The 21,548-nt window shown below is 38.6% G+C and overlaps 1 protein-coding gene across 1 annotated transcript; it reads left to right on the plus strand.

Moving 5' to 3' along the window:
• The first annotated feature begins 309 nt into the window (after positions 1-309).
• Positions 310-21,307, plus strand: LOC106873241 (uncharacterized). Its single transcript, XM_014920518.3, has 2 exons — positions 310-4,368; positions 20,940-21,307. The coding sequence occupies exon 1, from the start codon at positions 2,006-2,008 to the stop codon at positions 4,289-4,291; it is 2,286 nt and encodes a 761-aa protein (XP_014776004.1). The 5' UTR covers positions 310-2,005; the 3' UTR covers positions 4,292-4,368; positions 20,940-21,307.
• The last annotated feature ends 241 nt before the right edge of the window (positions 21,308-21,548 follow it).

Consider the following 21,548-nt stretch of genomic DNA (forward strand, 5'->3'; position numbering starts at 1 on the left):
TTATTAGAGAGGCCTGGGGCCGAATCACATGCTTTTAAATAATAATAATAATTATTATTATTATAATGATATGTGGGTTGTGTGTGTGTGTACGTGTGTTTATCGACCAGTCTCTCAGATGTCCGTAACATTACTGTTAATAGGTTTCTATTATTCCCTTGATTGCAACCTTCTCATATATATATATATAAATATACATACATGCATATATATATTTGTGCGTGCATTTTTGTATAGATATTTATATAAATGCGAGTGTGCGTGTATGTATGTATGTTTATCTGTGCACCCGTATGTGTACGTGTGTGTTTGAGTGCGTATGGATGGCCGCATTCACTGACACAGATATTTCTATGCTGCTTCATTTACCGAATAATTCAGGATTTAAATTACTTTTAACAACTGCAAGGTGGTTGTATGTTTATCGAAATTAAATATAGATAACCTTTATCGTCCTGTCTATCTTTTGTTTTGTTTCGGTCACATGCTCATAACGGACCTTCTCCGTTAACTTGGACCTGTGGATGTGTTACTGCAAGGAGTCTGTATATTCTTGGGACATATATATTTTAACCCGTCTCAGAAAGCACACACACACACCAACTTAATGTGTCTGTTTTCTCTGCTGATTACGTACTTTTCGGTTGCGTCGCTTTCTTTCGTTTTCTCCACCCCACTTTTAACTTGATTTTTCTTTTCGTCAATATGACCCGTCAATTATAAACTGCCTTCTTAGAACGAACTCTATTTCTTAAACTTGCTGTTATTTTCCTATTTCTGCGAGTCGCTGTTTCTGACATGCTCCATTATTCTATTTCCACGCACACACACAGGTAGGAATTATATGCTAAATGCATCAGAAAACATTATTACAGCTTAAATAATAAGAGTTGCTGGAAAATATTGAAATTGTTCCCAGTAAAACATGCTTACGGCTATAAAAAGAAGCAATTTGTCGTCGGATTACGCTGTGAAATCAATACTGCTAATATCCTTTATCTTAGCTGCAGTGCAGTCTTTTTGGCCGTTGCCCTTGTGGCAAATAAAAGAAATTATTAAATGAATACCAAAATACCAGTGAAATACTGAGGTCGACTGAATCTACTATATTTCTTAATTTGTGATTTGTGTAGTAGTAATAGATACATCCATCCGTGGAGGTTATCCACATCAGTTGGAGAAATGGGGGATGCATGGAATAAATCAATCTCTCTCTCTCTCTCTTTGAGTGTACGCATATGTGTGTGTGAGTGTAGTGCGTGAATGTGAGTGTGTGTATATGTGTGTGTATATGTTAACAGCGAACAAGTAAAGACGCCTGCTCTGTTTGATGAAAGCAAGGATATACGTCGAGATGATCAGGCCAGGATGGAGTTCTGTGAGGCAGCAGCAAGATAAACAAGATGAAAGTTATACCAAACTGGCGACCAAGGGAGGAAATACAATGAAAAAAACAAGAAATGGACAACACACGTGATAAAAACTGTTTTCTTAAGGCAACATTATAAATGAAAACAGCTCAAAACTAACGAGAAAATATCATGAAAAAGGAGAGAAAAATATAAAACTATTGACGCATCTTCCCGTTCGCTTTTACAGGATTGCGAACATAGTGGTTACTGTGTCTTTTGAAACATTTCAACCATCTTTAGAAGATTGTAAGTCTGATTTTTCATATAAGTCCGCAATCTTTCAGACTATAGACACAAAACAAGCACATTTATAGAAATTATTATTATACGTCTCCATAACTCTTTCTCTCTCATACACACACACACCTATCTATCTATCTATCTATCTCTCTATCTATCTGTCTATCTATCTATCTATCTAGCTATCATATATCTAAGCCTTTTCTGTAGTAAAAATAGATGTCTTATAGGTGGAGGAATATTTAATAATAATAATATATACGTTTGTATATTTTATCATTGACCTCTAAGGAAAAGAATGATTCAGTTATATTAAAAGACATCTAGTTTAAGTCACGTCAACAGCTAAGGGTATGCACAAATCCAAAGCTACATCTACCCCAACATCAACTTCTTCGTCAGCATCGACATCAGTGCAGGGTTCGAAAAACAAAGGTAAAACGAGTAATAAAAGTGGTAGTTATAGTGCAAGTGATTGTGAAAGTGTTAGTTTAAATGTTGGTGGTAGCAGTGATAATAACAAAAGTGGCGTCCGGGATTTAGATGATGGTGGTAAGCATGACACGGACCCTTCGTCTGTGCAGTCTGATTCACAACAGGCCAATCGTCCTCCTTTAGACAGGCAAGGAGAGATCGGATCTGCTCCCTTAGCTACTTTTGACACCGTTGACCTTTCTGACGAAGAAGTGACAAACAGCAAAGACACAGCTTCTGCAAACACTGAGGTAGTCAATAACAGCGATCTGCCACATGCTTCTATTGTAGGTACTACTTCAAAAACCTCTCTTTCAGTCACCACTAACACTCACACAAAAGAAGCCGCCTCAAACGAACTCGTTCATACAGTATGTTCTATTCCTGCAGCTGCGAGCAAAATAAGCACAGCTGAAACTACTACAAGTACTGTAACGATCCATAATAAACTACCTATAGTTAGTTCGTGTTTGTATAAAGAATCCCACATAGCTGCTTCCAGTGATGTTACATCGGACGACTGTTCTCGAAATGCTGATGTATGCCAAAGTAATTCACCAAACTCTAAGTCCTCAAAAGAATCAGTTCCCGTAAATGTCAGCAAAGGCAGTAAATCAAAAAAGAAACAGAAAATAAAAAATGCTGCAAGTAAAACATTATCTCCATCGCCAGCTAAAGAGAGTAGGCAAAAGAAAAAAACGTTTTTTGGTCGCAAAACAAACGCATCGGACTTAGATGGAGAAAAGGACAGTGAAGTGGTTTCTAAACAATCTGAGGTTGTAAACCATCAGCTTGTTGATGCACCTTCGTCTGACGATGATGCGGACAGCAGGACGTATAGAGGGATATCTCCAGGATGCTTGGACTCACCATCTTCGTTTGCATCATGTAAAACTGATAATTTACATGATGTAACTAAAGATCAACAGGAATCAGTCACATTACCTTCTGCAACAGAAGGTGCCGCAGACGTTGATTTTGTTAACTTTGATACAACTGAAGATGGTACAGCTACTCCAGTAGCAACAGAGCCAGGCTCTGGACCCAAGTTAAAAGATTTAAGTGCTGTAGAAAAAGTAAACTTACTCGATGACTCTAGTTCATCAGAAAGTGATCTAAGTGCTGCAGAAAGCCTAACGACCGAAAATATCTACTCATCTTTCGCTGCTGGTCGGGATTCTCTTAAAGGTAATGCATTGAAAGAAGTTGATGATATTGGTCAACAGTTTGATAACTTTACAGAACCCACCTCTTTCAATTCTAAACGCAAAGCTTATGAACGAAGATTACAGCGACTGCAAGTAAAAACCACTCCTATCAACAGACCACGTAGTGCTACACCTCTCAGTGTTGTGACTTTAGACGAATATACACATCTTAGTTCCCCAGAAGTATCTCCTAATTTGGAAAAACTGAAAATAGTTTTGCCTTCTGAACAGTTTGGAAAGCCAATAAAAAGTCCTCGTGGTGTTGGTACTTCCAAAGAAAATGCCTTTGACTTTAATGAGGATCGTTTGTTTCGACATACGAAGGAAGCTATAGTTTTACAAAGTGATGGTTCCATTGGACAGTCTCCTCGTCGAATTTTTATTCCCCCAACTCTTTCACCCAGTCAGTCTCCCTGCAAAGCTGCTGCCGGATCACCTGTATCCAAACTGGTTCTTGTATCGAAATTACCTGCAGGTACGAGTCCACTTGTGAAATCTGCTGCTCCTACTGCTTCTACTCCCACAACCACCTCCATCACTACCACCTTACCAACTTCAAATCCATCTTTAGTTCCTCCTTCATCGTCTGCACCAAAATGTTCTGTGAAAAAATGGGAGCAGTTTGATGATAATACTGCATGTCCACTGCAAACTGTAGAATGTAGTAAATTAGGACCAGATTCACTTGAAGGTAGTCACAGCAGAGATGAAGCTGTAAAACCTGATGGTAAAGAACAGACAAAAAGTAAACTTTTCACTGCTGAATGTAGTGGCAATATTGAGTCTCCTCTCGTTGGGCATAGAACCCAGCTGAGAGGTCAGGAGACGGAGGAGGAGGAAGAAGAGATATTAAAAGTTGAAATAGGTTCTAGTGAAGTAGGTAAAGCCTATAATATAGAACTGGAAGTGCCTACCAAAGATAAGATGGACATCTCTCACAATAAACCTAACTGTTGATTGATCTATGTAATGTTAGATCAAATCTGCCTGGACTTACCATTTGAGAAAGCATAGGAAGCATTTCCATTTTGAAGGCAAGTATAAGATTTTTTTCATTGTTTCTAATAATCTGACATAACAGTAATAACAGGCGAAAAGAAGCAAAACAATAAGATATTATTGTTCTTTTTTTATTTATTTTCCACTGATTAAACCTATGTTTCTTATTGACTCTGGTGTCACATTATGACTCTCACCTGGTTGGTTTCACCACTACTTTCCATATATAAGCCATATCCAGGAAGGTAATCTTTTGTATTTACTCATTTATAAGCCTGACTATTCATACTTGATTTTAACTAAAAAAGAATGGGGTCTGACTTATGTACAGGGCAAAGCTAAAACTATGAAGGGAAAACTTTTGTACCAAGATTTAACACTTAATTAGGGGTATTACTCATACACAAGTAAATACAGTATATATTATTGACTTCCAGTTCCACTTCAGAATTACCAAGAGACTCCAACTGCAACCAATATTTGAATTTTTATTATTCAGATGCTTGATAGCTCAAGTTGTAAATCTTCATATTTGTATATTTTTATGTCATGTTAGATTTTAATCACCATCACCATCATCATCATCATCACAGAGTTCCAGACAAAATACCTTGCTGAGTTTGTTTCAAAATTGGAGACATAACTGCAATCTTATAATAAAAAAAAATATTCCAGCTTCACCAGATCATGCTTTCCTTTTCTTCTAAGATGTGAGTAGTCATGTAGCTCCTCTACACCAAGAAGCCTGTTCTGCTTTGACCCTTTCCTCTCATATTTTATCCCTCTCTGTTCCTTATCTCCTAGCATAAAGTTGCCCCCCCCCCCCTTGTGGTTGACAGTGTTGCGAGTGTTTGTTGGCTCGTCTGAGGTGATGATTGGTTGAGCTGATGAATGAAAATGTGTTTCTTGGGCTGTGCGAAGAACAAACTGACATCATTTGTGAACGTTTAAGAGATTTTATTTCATACAGAGTTTTAACTGTGTTGGTCTTTTACAAATAACAACAAATAATTACATACTAGAAAAGATATAATGCTTAGAATTTACGGCAAGCTTACTGAAATAGCAACATGAGGCTGGCTCAACATAACTGGAAACAATCATGTTATATTTGAGGTGAGAATGGAGACACATTATGCAGCTACATCAACATTCTACCTGGCAAGAGGTGAGACATATGAATGAGTTGGCTGGCCTCAATGCTCTGCAAAAAGTTTAAGTGCCAAAAATAGCTCTTATATAGGGTACAAGGAGAAAATTCTAGAAGATTGAATCATGTGATGGCTTGACACTGATCAGTTGCTTAATAGATCAATCATGTGAAACTACTGTGGTTCAGTTATGATGCATGATCAGTTACCTAGCAGTTTGGTTTCGAATCACTGTTACAATAATCTTACTATCTGCATGGTAACCTCACTAGTATCGATGACATGTAAAAAGCACCCAGTACACACTGTAAAATGTTTTGCATTAGAAAGAGTATCCAGCCATAGAAACCATGTCAAAGCAGACACTGGAGTACAATCCTTCAGATCTTGTCAAACTATCCAACCTATGCTACCGTGAAACATGGTCACTAAATGATGATGTATAAATTTACACATCAAAACAGAAAATAAGAAAGTTTTCTATGGTTCCTGCTAGTTATTAATTAATGTCAAACAGTAACTGAATGAAATGTTTCCTAGTATTTAGTCAACAGTTCCTTGTGTATTTAGAGTCCATCAAGCTCAGCTTCACCTTCATCCTTTTGGGATTGATATACAATATTACCAATAACATATTTTGATTGCTTCAATCAACTATGTCTCATAATCAAATGTCTAAAGGAAATAAAATGTGGTGGCCATGGTCAGAATAATCATAGGTCTGCTTTATTGGACCAGCTTGATGTTAAACAACAACAGGTACAAATATTAATGGTTATAATTGTTGGTTTCAAGGAGAATTTTATTATCTCGTTTTTGCTAATTTCATTGAGATGTTCACTCACACCCTCAACGTTCCATAATTTTTGTTTTCTCTGTCCAAAACAATTACATCAGATTTGTTGTGTTTGCATTTAGTTGATGGTTTGACGGAAATGTTCCCTCAACAATTACAGAAACGTTTCTATTTTTATCTCAGAGCAAGTCTTCCTCCAGGTGGTATTTATTATGTAATTATTTTAATAATGTCATGGTCATGACAGCATTTGAAGGTTAATATCACAATAGCATTTCCAAGTAGCTGCTGATCACATGTGGAATGTCTTCTATAGATATGTGATGTAAACATTTTCAGTCATATATTGGTTCCACTATATCCTTTGTTCAACAGATATTTTCCAGCTGTCTCTTGTTCTTGGATAACAAAAGCATAACTGTTGAAATGTGAAGTGATTTAACTTTTTCAAGTTCAATAAAGATGACACTCCTTGTCATTGTTGGCATTATTAAACTTTTGTTTCTTCTCTTGGTCTTTGTTAAAGTGGACTGTCCAGTAGTACACAAGAATGGCTCTGTGGTTAAGAAACTTGCTTTCCAACCATGTAGTTTTGAGTTCAGTCCCACTGCATGGCACTTTACGCAAGTGTCTTCAACGATTGCACTGGGCTGACCTTGTGATTGGATTTGGAAGATGAAAGACTAAAAGAAGCCTTATTTATGTTATTTGTGTGTGTGTGTGATGGTGTGGTGTAGCTTAGTGGTTAGGGTATTCAGCTCACAATCATAAAGTTGTGAATTCAATTCCCAGCAGTGTGTGGTGTCCTTGAGCAAGACACTTTATTTTATGTTGCTCCAGTTCACTCAGCTGGCAAAAATAAGTAGTACTTGTATTTCAAAGGGTCAGCCTTGTCACATTCTGTGTCTCACTGAATCTCCCTGAGAATTATGTTAAGGGTATGTGTGTCTGTGGAGTGGTCAGCCACTTGCATATTAATTTCACAAGCAGGTTGTTCTGTTGATTGGATCAATTGGAACCCTCATCATTGTAGCTGACAGAGTGCCAGTTTGTTTGATATATATATATATATATATATATATTTATATATTTATGAGTGTCTGTATTTGTATGTGCTCTTATCTAGACATTATGGGATGAGTGTAACAAGCATCATCATCATCATCATACAGGTTGTTCATTTCCAGTCTTCTGTGAAAAAACATGTCGGGCCATGAAGAACTATTACTTTGCTTGGAAACAGGAAGAGCATCCAGCTGTAGAAAATCTGCCTCAACAAAATCAGTATGACCCATTTAAACATGGAAACATGGACATTAAATGCTGCTGCTTCTGCTGCTGCTGCTTATGATGTGTGTTTTTCAAAGAGTTCAATCACACCTCATAAAATGATACACTCCTCATCTTTCAACTCTTGTTTCATATGTTTGTTTTTGTTGTTGTGTTCTTAAGTGGGTGCTCAGTGATACCATTTGATAGGCTAGCTGAACTCATGTTAAGCCTCTTCACCTATCCTTTTTTCCTGATATTATTAAGTTTGTCAATATTTTTACTGAGGTTTCTAGATGATATTATCATAACTGATATATTTGGACAATGTCCACATTGTGATTGTTATAGTAACAATGCTCCACCTGTTATCTCCTGCTTTCTTCAGTGCTTGTTCTATTTGGTAACATTCTCAGAATTTCAAACCAAACCTTATATTTAGTTCATGGATTAGATTGTTCTCTTTCTGTATTCTCATATTAGCTATTCTCTCTTGTAATGTCACTTGCTCATTCCACTTTAATCAGGATGTATTTAGATTCACTGACCCAAGAACTAGATTCCTGCTTACCAACTAAACTTCTACACTTAACACTTTTAACATCTAATGTTTATATTTCACTTTGGTATTAACTAGAAGGGCAATTACTTAATGGAAATTAGAACTTTAAACCTCACATTTTCTTATGGTCTTAGACTTAGTGCTTCTCTTAATTAACCCTTTAGCATTTAAATCACCTGCATCTAGCCCAAATATTTTATCTGCTTTATATTCAAACTGGCCAGATCTGGCCTCTCACTCCTATCTTGCAATGTCATTCTAAAAATAAACAATCACATCTTTGAAATCTTGAAGTTACAAGCTAAAAAAGTATTACTTTTGATAAAGTAATCTGAATGCTAAAGAGTTAAACCCTCTTATATGGTGTTAATCTCCATGTTAGGTCTACCAAAGACCTTACCAGAGCCCCATATATGTGCTGAATCTTTAAATTCTCTTATTTCTCTGTTATCCCTGTCTTTTTATCTTGACTGTTTCACAGATGTTGGTGACTTCTCTTTCTCAAATAGTCAATCATGTCTGATTTCTCTGTTTACAACTTTACAAAATTCCTTCAGCCTTACTTTCAGTAGGTGATTGGTCTTCCCTTTTTATTTTCTCCTACAAATACATGGAATAACATGCAACGCACAGTTCTTGTTCATGATCTCCTGATGGAGGCTTTTTTTCCAAGATGGATACCCCAAAAGAGCAGGCCTGCACCTGAATACTGTCCTGATGCTGTATAAACTGTAAAACTTCTTAATTTTTTCTGTCAAGCCTCTAATATAAATTAGACAGATCATGGCAGCTTTTTCATTAATGTTCTTGATTTTTGTTGATTTGCTTTTGGAAGCTGACATGATACTTATAGAGTAATTGTTATTATCATGGTCCTTCTAATCTTGATACCATTTCTTGGTATATATCTAGGTTACCACTTATGACTTTTACCTGATGATGTAGGCCACAGACAGTTTTTTTTCTTATGCCATATGGATGGTGGGAATCAAAAGTTCAGGCAATGCCCAATGAATGTAGGTTTGTGATATAGCATTGTCTTGAATCTGCATTCAATGCAAGTTATTAGTACATCCCAGGAGGCCAGTTCATTGTTTTTTTTTAACTTCTCATTGAGTTCCATGACCCAGTAGTATTTCCATACATATGTTAGCTATCTCTGGGGATAACAACAAACCTATAACAAAACCTCATTCTTGCCAATGTAGATCAAACCTTAATTGAAAAAATATTATTTGTACACAGAAGGTCAATATTTCCATCAGGTTACCTACTGGGATACTGATATATTCATGATACATAAGAAGATGGCTTTGTAAATAACATAATTAAGTCAACCATACAACTGAAATATATAGATGACACCATCATACTTAGGTCTCACCAAGACAAAGCACAATTACTGCTGGACCATGTAAACTCAATGAAGTCTTCAATACAGTTCACAACAGGAAACACTAAAAAACTTCTGATAAACTGGCCTTCCTGGATGTGCTAATAACTTGTACACAAGATTTATGACATCTGTTCATTCACTGGACAAGACAATGGATGATTTCCATCATTGATATAGGGTAAAGAAAAGGTATCATATGCTGCCCACAACATCAAGCAAGACTCATAAGTGGTGACCTTGGTACATACCATCAAGAGATATCAGGGTTAGTTGGACCCATCAGAGTAATGACTATTTTATAAGAGTAGAGATATAAAGATGGAGAGCATTAGTCAACAAACTGTCATACTCTGTCTACTTTACATTAGAGGAGTATTTCTCAACCTCTTTGTGGTCCATGAATGGACATAGTTTGTGTGCGTCTGTGTGTATACTTTACTTTTCTGTTATGGTAAGATCAACAAAAAAGTACTGCATCTGGTGAAAGATAAATATTGTTTAATGTGCACAATATATAGTTATGAGCTACTCATAGTTTCATACATTGGAGATTTGGTCTAGGCAGGTTTTAATCATATGTCTAGTATCTCTAAGCAGTCTTCAGGAGCAAAGTATTGTCATACTCTACCCTGAGGAACTCTGCATTAGAAACATGATGGATAAATTCAGATCTGTAGTTCATATGGCATTAGGATAGTATTCAAGGGCATCCCTACCCTGGCTGATTATTTGTGGAAGATAGAAAAGGAGTCACTAAGTCAAGATAATAGGTAGGGATCAACACCAGAAAATAATTTAATTAGGGAGAAGGTGTGCAGGGTTTGAGAGAAGAGTGGGAGGGTGATAAACTGTGGCAAAGATGGTGGGGTCAGAGGTACATAAGGGTAGTTATAGTGATAGGGTCACAAAGCTGGAGGCGGCATCAATTGCAGATATGAGAGAGTGTTAAAGGTGCAGTAATGCAGTCCTTAAAATGTCACTCAGAGGAGAGGGAGAAATTACTGAAAGCACAAAAGAGGGCAGAAAATAGTGAGAGAAAGAACAATAATGAAGAATGAAGTTTAAACAGAAGTGGTTCCAGGGGTGGAGGAGTTAAATAGCAGCACAAAAGATGACGATGAAATATGTGCCAATTCTGCTCTCAAATGATCGCTGCAGCTGAGTTGTATCTGAGCCAGAAGAGTGAAAAAGGAATGAGTGTGAGGGAATGCTTGACATGAGAAGATTGGGTGCAGGACTTCACTTTTGTCATAGCAGATGGGTCTTCTCAAGCACAGCAAATTACCAATCATCTTAGTCGTTTGTCATCTCCAGGATGCTGGAGTCTAATTTCTCTGTTAACTCTCCTGTAATTCCACTGTACCTCATATGTACCCATAGTTTGCACAGAGTACACTGTATGGAATTCCTATCTGCACCTTTCCTAACAGAGCCATTTACCTGACAAGAAGAGAGTTGGTTCTTTCTGTTTTCTTGCTTACTAGAATTTTGGTCTTTGCTAAGTTAACTTTAAGGCCATTTGATTCCAGGCTAACAGAAAGACTGACCATTCCTAGATGATAGCAGTATGATAGATAAAACAATCAAGGATATGAAGACAAGAAAAGCCTCTAGTCCATCAAGAATCACTGCCAAGATACTTAAAATATCTGGTGGAGTAGGATACTGTCTAGTCAACTGTATAGTTAATCAGGTTGTACAGGCAGGTGTCATACCTAGTGAATTGTCTGGCTATGTTACAACAAAACACTACAAAGGTCAAAGAGATGCCTTAGGGAAGAGTAATTACAGAGGTATAAAAATTATGGAACAGGTCATGAAAGTTATGAAGAGAGTTATAGCTCAATTCATTAGGAACAGAATTAGACTAGATGAGATGCTGTTTGGTTTTGTACTGGGGAGAAGTGCTGTTGATGCTCTCTTTCTAGTAAGGTAACTGCAATAGAAATATTTAGCTAAAAGTAAACCCTTGTTTTTTGCATACATCAACCTGAAGAAAGCTTTCAACATAGTCCCTCACTCTGTGATCTGGTGGTCTCTGAGAAAGTTTGAAGGAGACGTGGTTTGTGAGAACCATACGAGCCATGTACAGGGGTACTCTTGGTAAGGCGAGAGTCAGCCATGAGTACAACGACTTGAGAGAGTACATATAAGATTTCACCAGTGCTCAGTTCCTCGTCCCCTCCTCTCTGTCACAGTCTTCCAGGTGATAACAGAGGAGTTTAAAACCAGTTGTTCTTGTTCTTGGGAACTACTATATGCCAGTTGATACATACATATATATCATCATCATCATCATCGTTTAACGTCCGCTTTCCATGCTAGCATGGGTTGGACAATTTGACTGAGGACTGGTGAAACCGGATGGCAACACCAGGCTCCAATCTAATTTGGCAGAGTTTCTACAGCTGGATGCCCTTCCTAACGCCAACCACTCAGAGAGTGTAGTGGGTGCTTTTATGTGTTACCCGCACGAAAACGGCCACGCTCAAAATGGTGTCTTTTATGTGCCACAGTCAGGCGGTACTGGCAACGGTCACGCTCAGGATGGTACATCTTATGTGCCACCCGCACAAGAGCCAGTCCAGGGGCCCTGGCAACGATCTCACTTGGCTTGCCGGGTCTTCTCACGCACAGCACATTTCCAAAGGTCTTGGTCAGTAGTCATCGCCTCGGTGAGGCCCAATGTTCGAAGGTCTTGCCTCACCACCTCAGCCCAGGTCTTGCTGGGCCTACCTCTTCCACGGGTTCCCTCAACTGTTAGGGAGTGGCACTTTTTCACGCAGCTATCCTCATTCATTCTCACCACATGTCCAAACCAGTGCAATCGTCTCTCTTGCACACCACTACTGATGCTTCTTATGTTCAGCTTTTCTCTCAAGATACTTACACTCTGACGGGTATGCACATTTACATTACACATCCAGCGGAGCATACTGGCTTCATTCCTTGCGAGCTTACGCATGTCCTCAGCAGTCACAGCCCATGTTTCACTGCCATGTAGCATGGCTGTTCGTACACATGCGTCATACAGTCTGCATTTTACTCTGAGTGAGAGTCCCTTTGTCGCCAGCAGAGGTAAGAGGTCTCTAAACTTGGCCCAGGCTATTCTTATTGTAGCAGTTACACTTTCAGCGCACCCACCTCCACTACTAACTTGGTCATCCAGATAGCGGAAGCTATCGACTACCTCTAGTTTTTCTCCCTGGAATGAGATAGAAGTTGTTTCCTGTTTGTTTACAGTGTTTATTGCACCTGAACATCTGTCACATACAAAAACTAACTTCGTAGTTAATCTGCCTTTGATATTGCTGCACCTCTTATGTGTCCATAGCTTGCACCGGGTACATCTTATAGAGTTACTACCTACTCCTTTACTGCATACTGAGCAGGGCCATCTACCTGAAGGGGTTTGTGTTTTATCTACCTTCCTACTTATTAGGATTTTGGTTTTTGCTAGGTTGACTCTAAGGCCCTTCGATTCTAGTCTTTGCTTCCACACCTTAAACTTCTCCTCTAGTTCTGATAGTGACTGTGCAATTAGTGCAAGGTCATCAGCATAGAGGAGCTCCCAGGGGCAACCTGTCTTGAATTCCTCTGTGATCGCCTGGAGGACTATGATAAATAGGAGGGGGCTGAGGACGGAACCTTGGTGGACCCCTACCTCTACCCGGAATTCATTACTGTACTCATTTCCAACCCTCACCTTACTGACAGCATCTCTGTACATGGCTCGCACAGCTCTCACTAACCATTCTTCTATCCCAAGTTTCCTCATTGACCACCAGATAAGGGATCGGGGGACCCTGTCAAAGGCTTTCTCCATGTCAACGAAGGCCAGGTACAGAGGTTTATCCTTGGCTAGATATTTCTCCTGCAACTGTCTCACTAGAAATATGGCATCAGTGGTGCTTTTACCTGGCAGGAACCCAAACTGCATCTCATCTAAATTGATTCGCTCCCTAATTAGTTGGGCTATGACCCTCTCCGTAACTTTCATAACCTGATCTAACAGCTTGATGCCTCTGTAATTATTAGTATCTAAAGCGTCACCTTTACCTTTGTAGCAGTTTACTATGGTGCTGCTACACCAGTCATTGGGTATGACTCCTTCGTGTATCACCTGGTTCGTAATACGGGTGACTAGGCTGTAGCCAACACTGCCAGATATTTTGAGCATCTCTGCAGTGATTCCTGATGGGTCGGGGGCTTTCCTTTTCTTCATACTCTTAATTGCTTTATCTACCCTGGTACTGTCAACTCAGATAGCTGGTCCCTCTGTTGGGTCGACATACGGCAGGCTCTCTTTCTCCCATTCATTCTCTTTATTAAGCAATCTATCATAGTGGCATCTCCAGACCTCTTTCTTTGCAGCCTCATTTAGTGCAAGCGTACCATCATCCATGCGAACACATTTCTCTCCTACAACATCACTATTCTCTCTCCTACACTGTCTTGCAACACGAAATACCTCGAGTCTTTGGTCTTCACGGCGCAGAACATTGGCAAATCTTTTCTTATCTGCTTCCCCTCTGGCTAAATAAACCTGTCGCCTAGCTTCCCTTCTGGCAGATTGGTACACACACACACACATGTATATATATATAGATATGTAAAAGCACCCATTACACTCTTGGAGTGGTTGGTGTTAGGAAGGGCATAGAAAAACCATGCCAAATCAGACTGGAGTCTGGTGCAGCCTTCCTGCGTGCCAGCCCAGTCAAACTGTCCAGCCCATGCCAGCATGGACAACAGATGATGATGATGATATATATATACATACACATATATATATGTGTGTATATCGTCGAAACGCCGGTGTTAAAACGTGGGTGGCTGATGAAGGAGAATGTTCTCTATGTGGCTTGTGTGTTCTCGTCTACGTTTGTTTGCAATGTCCTGTACCCAGATATGCACCTATACATACAGGTGGATGTCGGTATGCACATACCTGTACGTATATATGCATATACTCATTTACTATTGTTTTTATATATATATATATATATATATATATATATATATATATAGAGAGAGAGAGAGAGAGAGAGAGAGAGAGTGTATATACAGAAAATGTATACACATATAGAATGATTATAAAGTTAGTGCTTATTGAAACACATTTCATTTTCAAAAGTTAAAAGATCTACACACAAATTTTATTTATTTTTATGAATGCTTGTTTTCAAAGTGACGACTGTTCCAGGCACTACTGATAATGTGTAGCAATGATAAGTTGCATCATACTGTAATTGCTGGTCAATTAATATGATGTTCCTCCATAGTAGTATCCTCAGATCTCCAATAGGTGCAATTGTAGCAGTTGAGTCATTTAGTTTCAATGTATCTTAATTATGCCAAACAATCTATGTTACAAAGTGTGCACGTTTTACATATGTTACCAAGTACCACTTACAAAACTCCACTCTTCAGTCCAGATCATCTTCATTGAGAGCATTGACTATTCTTGGAATATAACCTTTCCAATGACAGCACTTTAAAATACGATGGATGCTTCATTTTGAAGTTCCTATCTCATGGCTCATTTGCAGCATAGATTGTCTTGAATTTTGTCAATACATTTCTACCACCCTTCCTTGCTTTGTGGGGTTTGTTGATGTTCTTGGTCTTCTGGAATTTCTCTTGTGGACATTCTGAATAATTCCATTTGCTTCAAAATATCTCTGATTTGAGTGATGGTTAAGTTATGGTGGCAGATCTGTTTGAAACTCCCTCCTAAACTATTTTTGCACTTTATGTTTTCAAACTTCCATTAGCACTTTAGGACAAATTTCTTTTGTTCAAAGTTTAGTCTGGTTCCCTTTATTATTTCTAATGGGTTAAATCTAAATAGAAATGAAAATTAAGTGAATTATCAGATGTTAAATTGTGCATACATTTTTTTGTGTGTCTGTGTACACACAGACACAGACACACACATATATGTGCACCCACCCACCACACAGGCACCCCCCACAGCCAACCACCCGCAATTTAATCTTTACTAATATTATTTCTTAAGTTATAGCTTTCTCCTTCCTGTATGAGTCAATACAAAAACCACTTTTTTATGCTTGTTTGCAACTAACCAGCTTAATACAATAAAAACATGCACTTTTACTTTAATCAAAAATTTATCAATTCATATTGATATACTCTAGCTCAACTGATGGCCTTTTGGGATAATAAATGTAAAGTTAATGGGAAATATTATCTGAGAATAGTTGTTATCTCAGTAAGTTAATAATTTAAGGAGAGGATGAGGTTGTTTTTTTTATTGTATTTTTTATATTTTTATATTTATTTCTCTGGCTTTATTTGAGGAAGAAGTGCAAGACCTCTGAAAATGAAAGAAGCTAAAAATTGGAAATTTGGTTTGAATAGTGGTAAAGGCACCAAAAAGCCAAGTGGGAGTGTTAAGCAGGATGAATGATTAAGCCTGATCCCCAAGAACAGGTGATGCCAATTTGATACATTTTTGAAAAGCTAATGTCAACCCAAGAGCTTCATTTAACCTGAAGCTTTGGTTGATGAAAACTATCCAAGAAGCTGTGAAGTGGGAGCAGAAGGGCAGAAATAGAGATCATTGGACTAAACAGTCTTTCAGTATTTAGAGTTGTTGCTTTATCATCTGAATTTAGATCCTTCCAGAGTTGACTATACGTACTATCCCTCCAATGTCAGAAAAAAAAAAAAATTCCGAATATATCCTAGGGCTGACTTAATTGACTCTATTCTCACAACAGTGTGCCATAGTAAGAAATCCTTTCTTATCAAAATTTAATCTGAAGTATCTTTTGCTGGTAAAATCTGAAGTCAATCATAATTAACATCATCATCATCATCATCATTGATATCGTCCTCATCAGCATCGCCATCATCATCATCATCATTGTCGTCATCATCATCGTCATCATCATCGTCATCATCATCGTCATCATCATCGTCATCATCATCATTATCATCATCATCATCATCATCATCATCATTGTTTTAATATACACTTTTCCATGCTTGCATGGGTCAGCTGGCTTCATTTATCAAACTGCTGACAGAAAGAAATTAGGGTGTTATGAAAATATTTAAAAAAAAAGTTTTTATTACCTCTTACCTTTTACTTGTTTTAGTCATTAGACTACGGCCATGCTGGGGCTCCACCTTGACAGATTTAGTCAAGCAAATTGACCCTAGTTCTTTTTTAAAGTTTGGTACTTATTTTACCTGTCTCTTTTTTACCTATGTTATAGGGGTGTAAACACTGGTTGTAAATTGATGATGGGGAACAAACAAAAATACAGAAACATACACACACACACACACACACACACATACACATACACACACACATGCATATATCATCATCATCATTTAATGTTCATGTTCCATGCTAACACTGGACAATTTGACAAGATCTGATGTGTCCAAGAGCTGCATTATGCTCCAATCTCAGCTTTGGCATGGTTTCTATGGTTGGATGCCCTTCCTAATGCCAACCATTTTTACAGCTTGGACTGGGTGCTTTTTTTAGTGCCACCAGCACTATTGAGGTTGCCATGCAGTTTGCAGGACTACAAACCTTGGGTTGGGAGTCAACTTTATAATAATGGATGTGGAGATTACTATGCGAAAGAAAGTGGGGGCTAGAGTAGGTTCTTGTTAATGGATCTGCCTAGCTACTCACATCTAGTAGGGGAAAGGGGGAGAGAGAAAATGATCAGTTAGAACTTCAAGAGATAAATAATGATGATGAGATACCCAGGTGGCCCCCACCCTGAAAGGTACAAGTGGGTGAGTGGTTTGCAAGATTGTGTAGGTAGGAGAATGAGAAGATAAGGACAGACTATCAAAATAGAGTTGAAGGGTGGACAAACAAGAACAATAAGCCAGGGAAGATAGAGGAATGCAGAAGAGATAGTTGTGGGGGGTGAGTGACGGAAGTAGTAGGATGATACAGTTGTTGGGATGAGGATGAACAAGAGAGGGAGATGACATGGTTGGGTTGTTCATAGGAGCCAGTGGGGGAGGGGCAGGTTTAACACTTGATAGTGAGGTGAGTCATTGTAACATGGATGAGAGCATGAAATATAACCCTTCCACAACTCAGTTTCGTTGAGGAAGATGAGTCTTTTTGAATACCTCATATTGCCAGAGAATCCAGTTTTAGTCATCTCTTCTGTCAGGCTCAGGAATCTGAGGTCAGCTTTCACTACTTCATCCCATGTCTCTCTCTCTGTCCCACAAGTCCCAGTTATATTTTGTGAAAAGCACTTCTTTAAATGGCTGTCCTCATTCATACACATCACATGTCCATGCCAGCGCAGTCTTCTTGCTTGAACTCAACATCTGTGCATATTCCATATTTAATAACCTTTCATAGTAGCCCTTCCATGCCTCTTTCCTTTCAGAATCACTTAGGCAACCATACTGCTATCCATCTGTACACAGAACTCTCCCACAACACCTTGATTCTCTCTGATGCACTGTCTTGCAATACCAAACATCTCATTCCTCAGATCCTCATGCTGTAAACATTTGCAAACCTCTTCCTTTCTGCTTCTGCCCTTGCTAAATAAGCTTGTCATTATCTTCCTTTCTTGCTACATAATATAGTTTGTTACTGCATCCATTTTCCCACTTTTTCCAAGCCTTTCTATTTGCATTTATGGCCCAGTCTACCTCACTGTTCCAACACCATGTTATCCTAAGTCTAGATGACTCTTTGCCCTAACTACAGATTTGATCTGTAGCCCTTAGTAGGTTCTCTCTCTCTTCCCCCTCTCTCTCTATCACACACCTACACTCCAATGACCATCTTATTCTACCCTTCCACCCACTCTTCTTGGCTATTTGTCTGTATTCTCTCTGGTACTCACCTTCTTTTTTCTTGCAAATACTCTGTGACACCTTGTCACCGTCTTTACCTTCTTTCCTGCTACTGCCAGCCACCCTTATATGATGTAGGGCAGCCATATGAAGCCTTTATAGCAAGATACCTGTACCTGTCATTCTATCTTAGTCTAGCCTCTCAATGTCTGACATAAAACCATTTCCCTTACTACTACAACTCCATTTTGTCAAGTGGGCTATTTCTTTGTCTTGTAAGTTACTTGGTGACCTCACTGGGACAAGTGTCACGTAAAAAGCATCCAGTACATCTTACAAAGTTGTTGGTGTCTGGAAGAGCATCCAGCTTCAGAAACCATATTGAAACAAACATTGGAGCTTGATGCAATTCTCATGCTTGTTGAATTCTGTCAAACTGTGCAACTGATGCCATCATGGAAGTTGGATGTTAGATTATGATGATAATGGCTTATATCATCATTTTCCATACTGGCATGAGTTGGATGGTTTGACTGGAGCTGGTAAGGCCAGGGGGTCGCACCAGGCTCCCTTATCTGTTCTGGCATAGTTTCTGTGGCTGAATGCCCTTCCTAATGCCAACCACTCCATAGAATGTACTGGGTGCTTTTAATGTGGCACCAGCACAAATATCAACTCTGCTGTGGTAGACAGGTCTTTTTGAGAACAGCAATGCACCAGATATCTCAGTCCTATACATAAGTACAGGCATACGTGTGTGGCCTAGTGGTTGGGGTACTGCACTCACAATTGCTAGATCATGCGTTCAATTCCCAGACTGAGTGTTCTTGAGCAAAACATTTCATTTCATGCTGCTCTGGTCCACTCAGCTGTAATGGACATGCCTGTATGTATGGATTGCTACGATTTTACTTAGCGTGATATGTCTTCTCAAGTACAGCAAATTGCCAAAAGTCCTCATCTCTTGTCCTCTCCTCACTGAGGCCCAGCATCTGAAGATCCTTTCTCACTACTTTGTCCCACGTCTTCCTGAGTCTACCCTCTATGCATCAGTTTTCCCCTTCCACAGGTTCTCTCCACAGTTAGAGATTGGCTCCTCTTTATGCAGCTGTCCTCATCCATATATATCACATGACCAAATGAGTGCAGTTTTCTCTCTGTGTGGAAGCCTGTCCGAAAGATAGTACCAGTAATTCAAAAACTACAGCCTTGTGTCAGGCTTTTTCTTCTCTTCATGTGTCCATGTGTCTGTGGAATAGCCAGCCACCTACATGTTAATTCAATGAACAAGTGAATTCTTATCAAGTCTCTCTCTTACACACACACACATACATGCGTGCACACGCACACACACACACACACACACACACACACACACACACACATTATTCTATTAGAATTTTTCATCGCCTGGCTTAGTTGCCCTGACTATAGCTTAGCATCCAATCCACCCATGTAAGCTAAAAGCAAACCAGAAACTTCTAAGTCCTTGTATTATAAGCAGGCTGTTTAGGCTAAATTTGACAGTTAGCATAAAAGGAAAAGAATATCCAATGTGGTATTGAAAAATAAAAGTATTTTAAAAAATCAAAAAATATAAAGCAGATTATGGCTGGGAGATAACATTTTACTCAGAGTAACCACTCTCAGTTTCCACCACACCCTCAAGATGGCTCCAGAACTTGGTGTGTGCATTCCTCACTGTATCCTTGAGAAGATCTTTGAACATGTTGATCTTGGCCACCAGCTTAGCCTTCATGTTACTGGTAGAAGGATTGCTGTCTTTCTCAACCTTCCCCAACACATAGTAATCCATGGGATTACAATTGGAGGAATTAGGAGATTAGAAATTGGGGCTGGAGAAGTTGTAGAAATACTCCAATGACAACTTCTGATTCTTTTTGGAGATATGGCAAGGAGCCAAATCCTGCTGCCACACATATGATTTTCTAGCAGCAACCTTGGCCAACTCTAGCAGCTTCATATATCTATCTTAATTGAACTAGGCCCTATTCAAAGATGTAGGGGATGAGTTCCTGCATGTAGACACATTCAGAATGCCTGCTGTGTCTCTCCCTGCTAGCCATGGCTTTGTAGTCTTTATGGCAGCTGTCTATGTCATGTCTTTCAGCCTTTGCTATGTTCACAGAGCATTGAACAACAGTGAAAGATGTCAACATTTTGATATCCAACACAAATCATTACGATACAGGTAAATGATTTCCAATATTCAGATGGCTTCTAGACCATCATGTCAGCTAACTTTTTTTCAACAACAGTTTTAATCTTTATGCTTTCTAATGTCATTGAGTGTTCACCAAAACATCAATCTGTTCCTGAAAAAAAAGTGGGGACATAAAAAGTCGTCAGATTTAGCCTGAACATCCTGTATATATCATGTAATTGGATGGGCATTGACTCTATTGAGTTCCTCTTCAAATCCTAAGCAGTTATCTGTTTGTAGTAGTGAAGTTAAGATCCATACAACTATTTTAGACTGACTCATTTACTTCAAATTCTTGAATCGTTTTCCATGTCTTTCCTAACTTCCATACTTCTGCAATTATTTCAATATTCATGCTAATGTATTTTCATTTTTCTCTTTTCAGGTGTCTTATATAACTGAAATGGCTTCTGCTGATAAACATGTTGGCCTCAAAAACCATATTGGTTTGTTTGTATATGTCACTGAACTGCCTGTCTCACCAAAGCCAAGTCTTTTGGTTGGATTAACCATTTTTCCTTTGCCAATTTCATATATCAATATGTGCGATAGTATGTATGTACGTATGGATGGATGGATGGAGGTGTAAATGAGAAATAGAATTCTTCTCAATAAGCATAGGTGAGATTGTTAATTTATTCAGTGCCAAGGTTTTGGGGTGTCAAATGTTGCCATTGCTAGGCATGGGAAACTCAGAGTAGCAATGGAGTATGGAGTGAAATTACATTACAGTTTGGAATGAAAAGATAAAAATCACAAATGTACATATTGTAAGTGTGTATGTATGTGGGCACTTGTGTGCATCTGTGTATGTGGGGGAGGGGGCATGTTTCTCTAGGTATAACATGAAGAGGCATGCATATTCATATATATATACCAACACATAAGTACATACATACATATATATATGTATATGAACACATATAAATACGTACACACACACACACACACATATAGGTATGTATGTATATAACATACTTATGTGCAGCATACC

This window comes from Octopus bimaculoides, chromosome 11, assembly GCF_046866305.1.
Source record: "Octopus bimaculoides isolate indiv1 chromosome 11, ASM4686630v1, whole genome shotgun sequence".
Taxonomy (NCBI): Eukaryota; Metazoa; Mollusca; class Cephalopoda; order Octopoda; family Octopodidae; genus Octopus; species Octopus bimaculoides.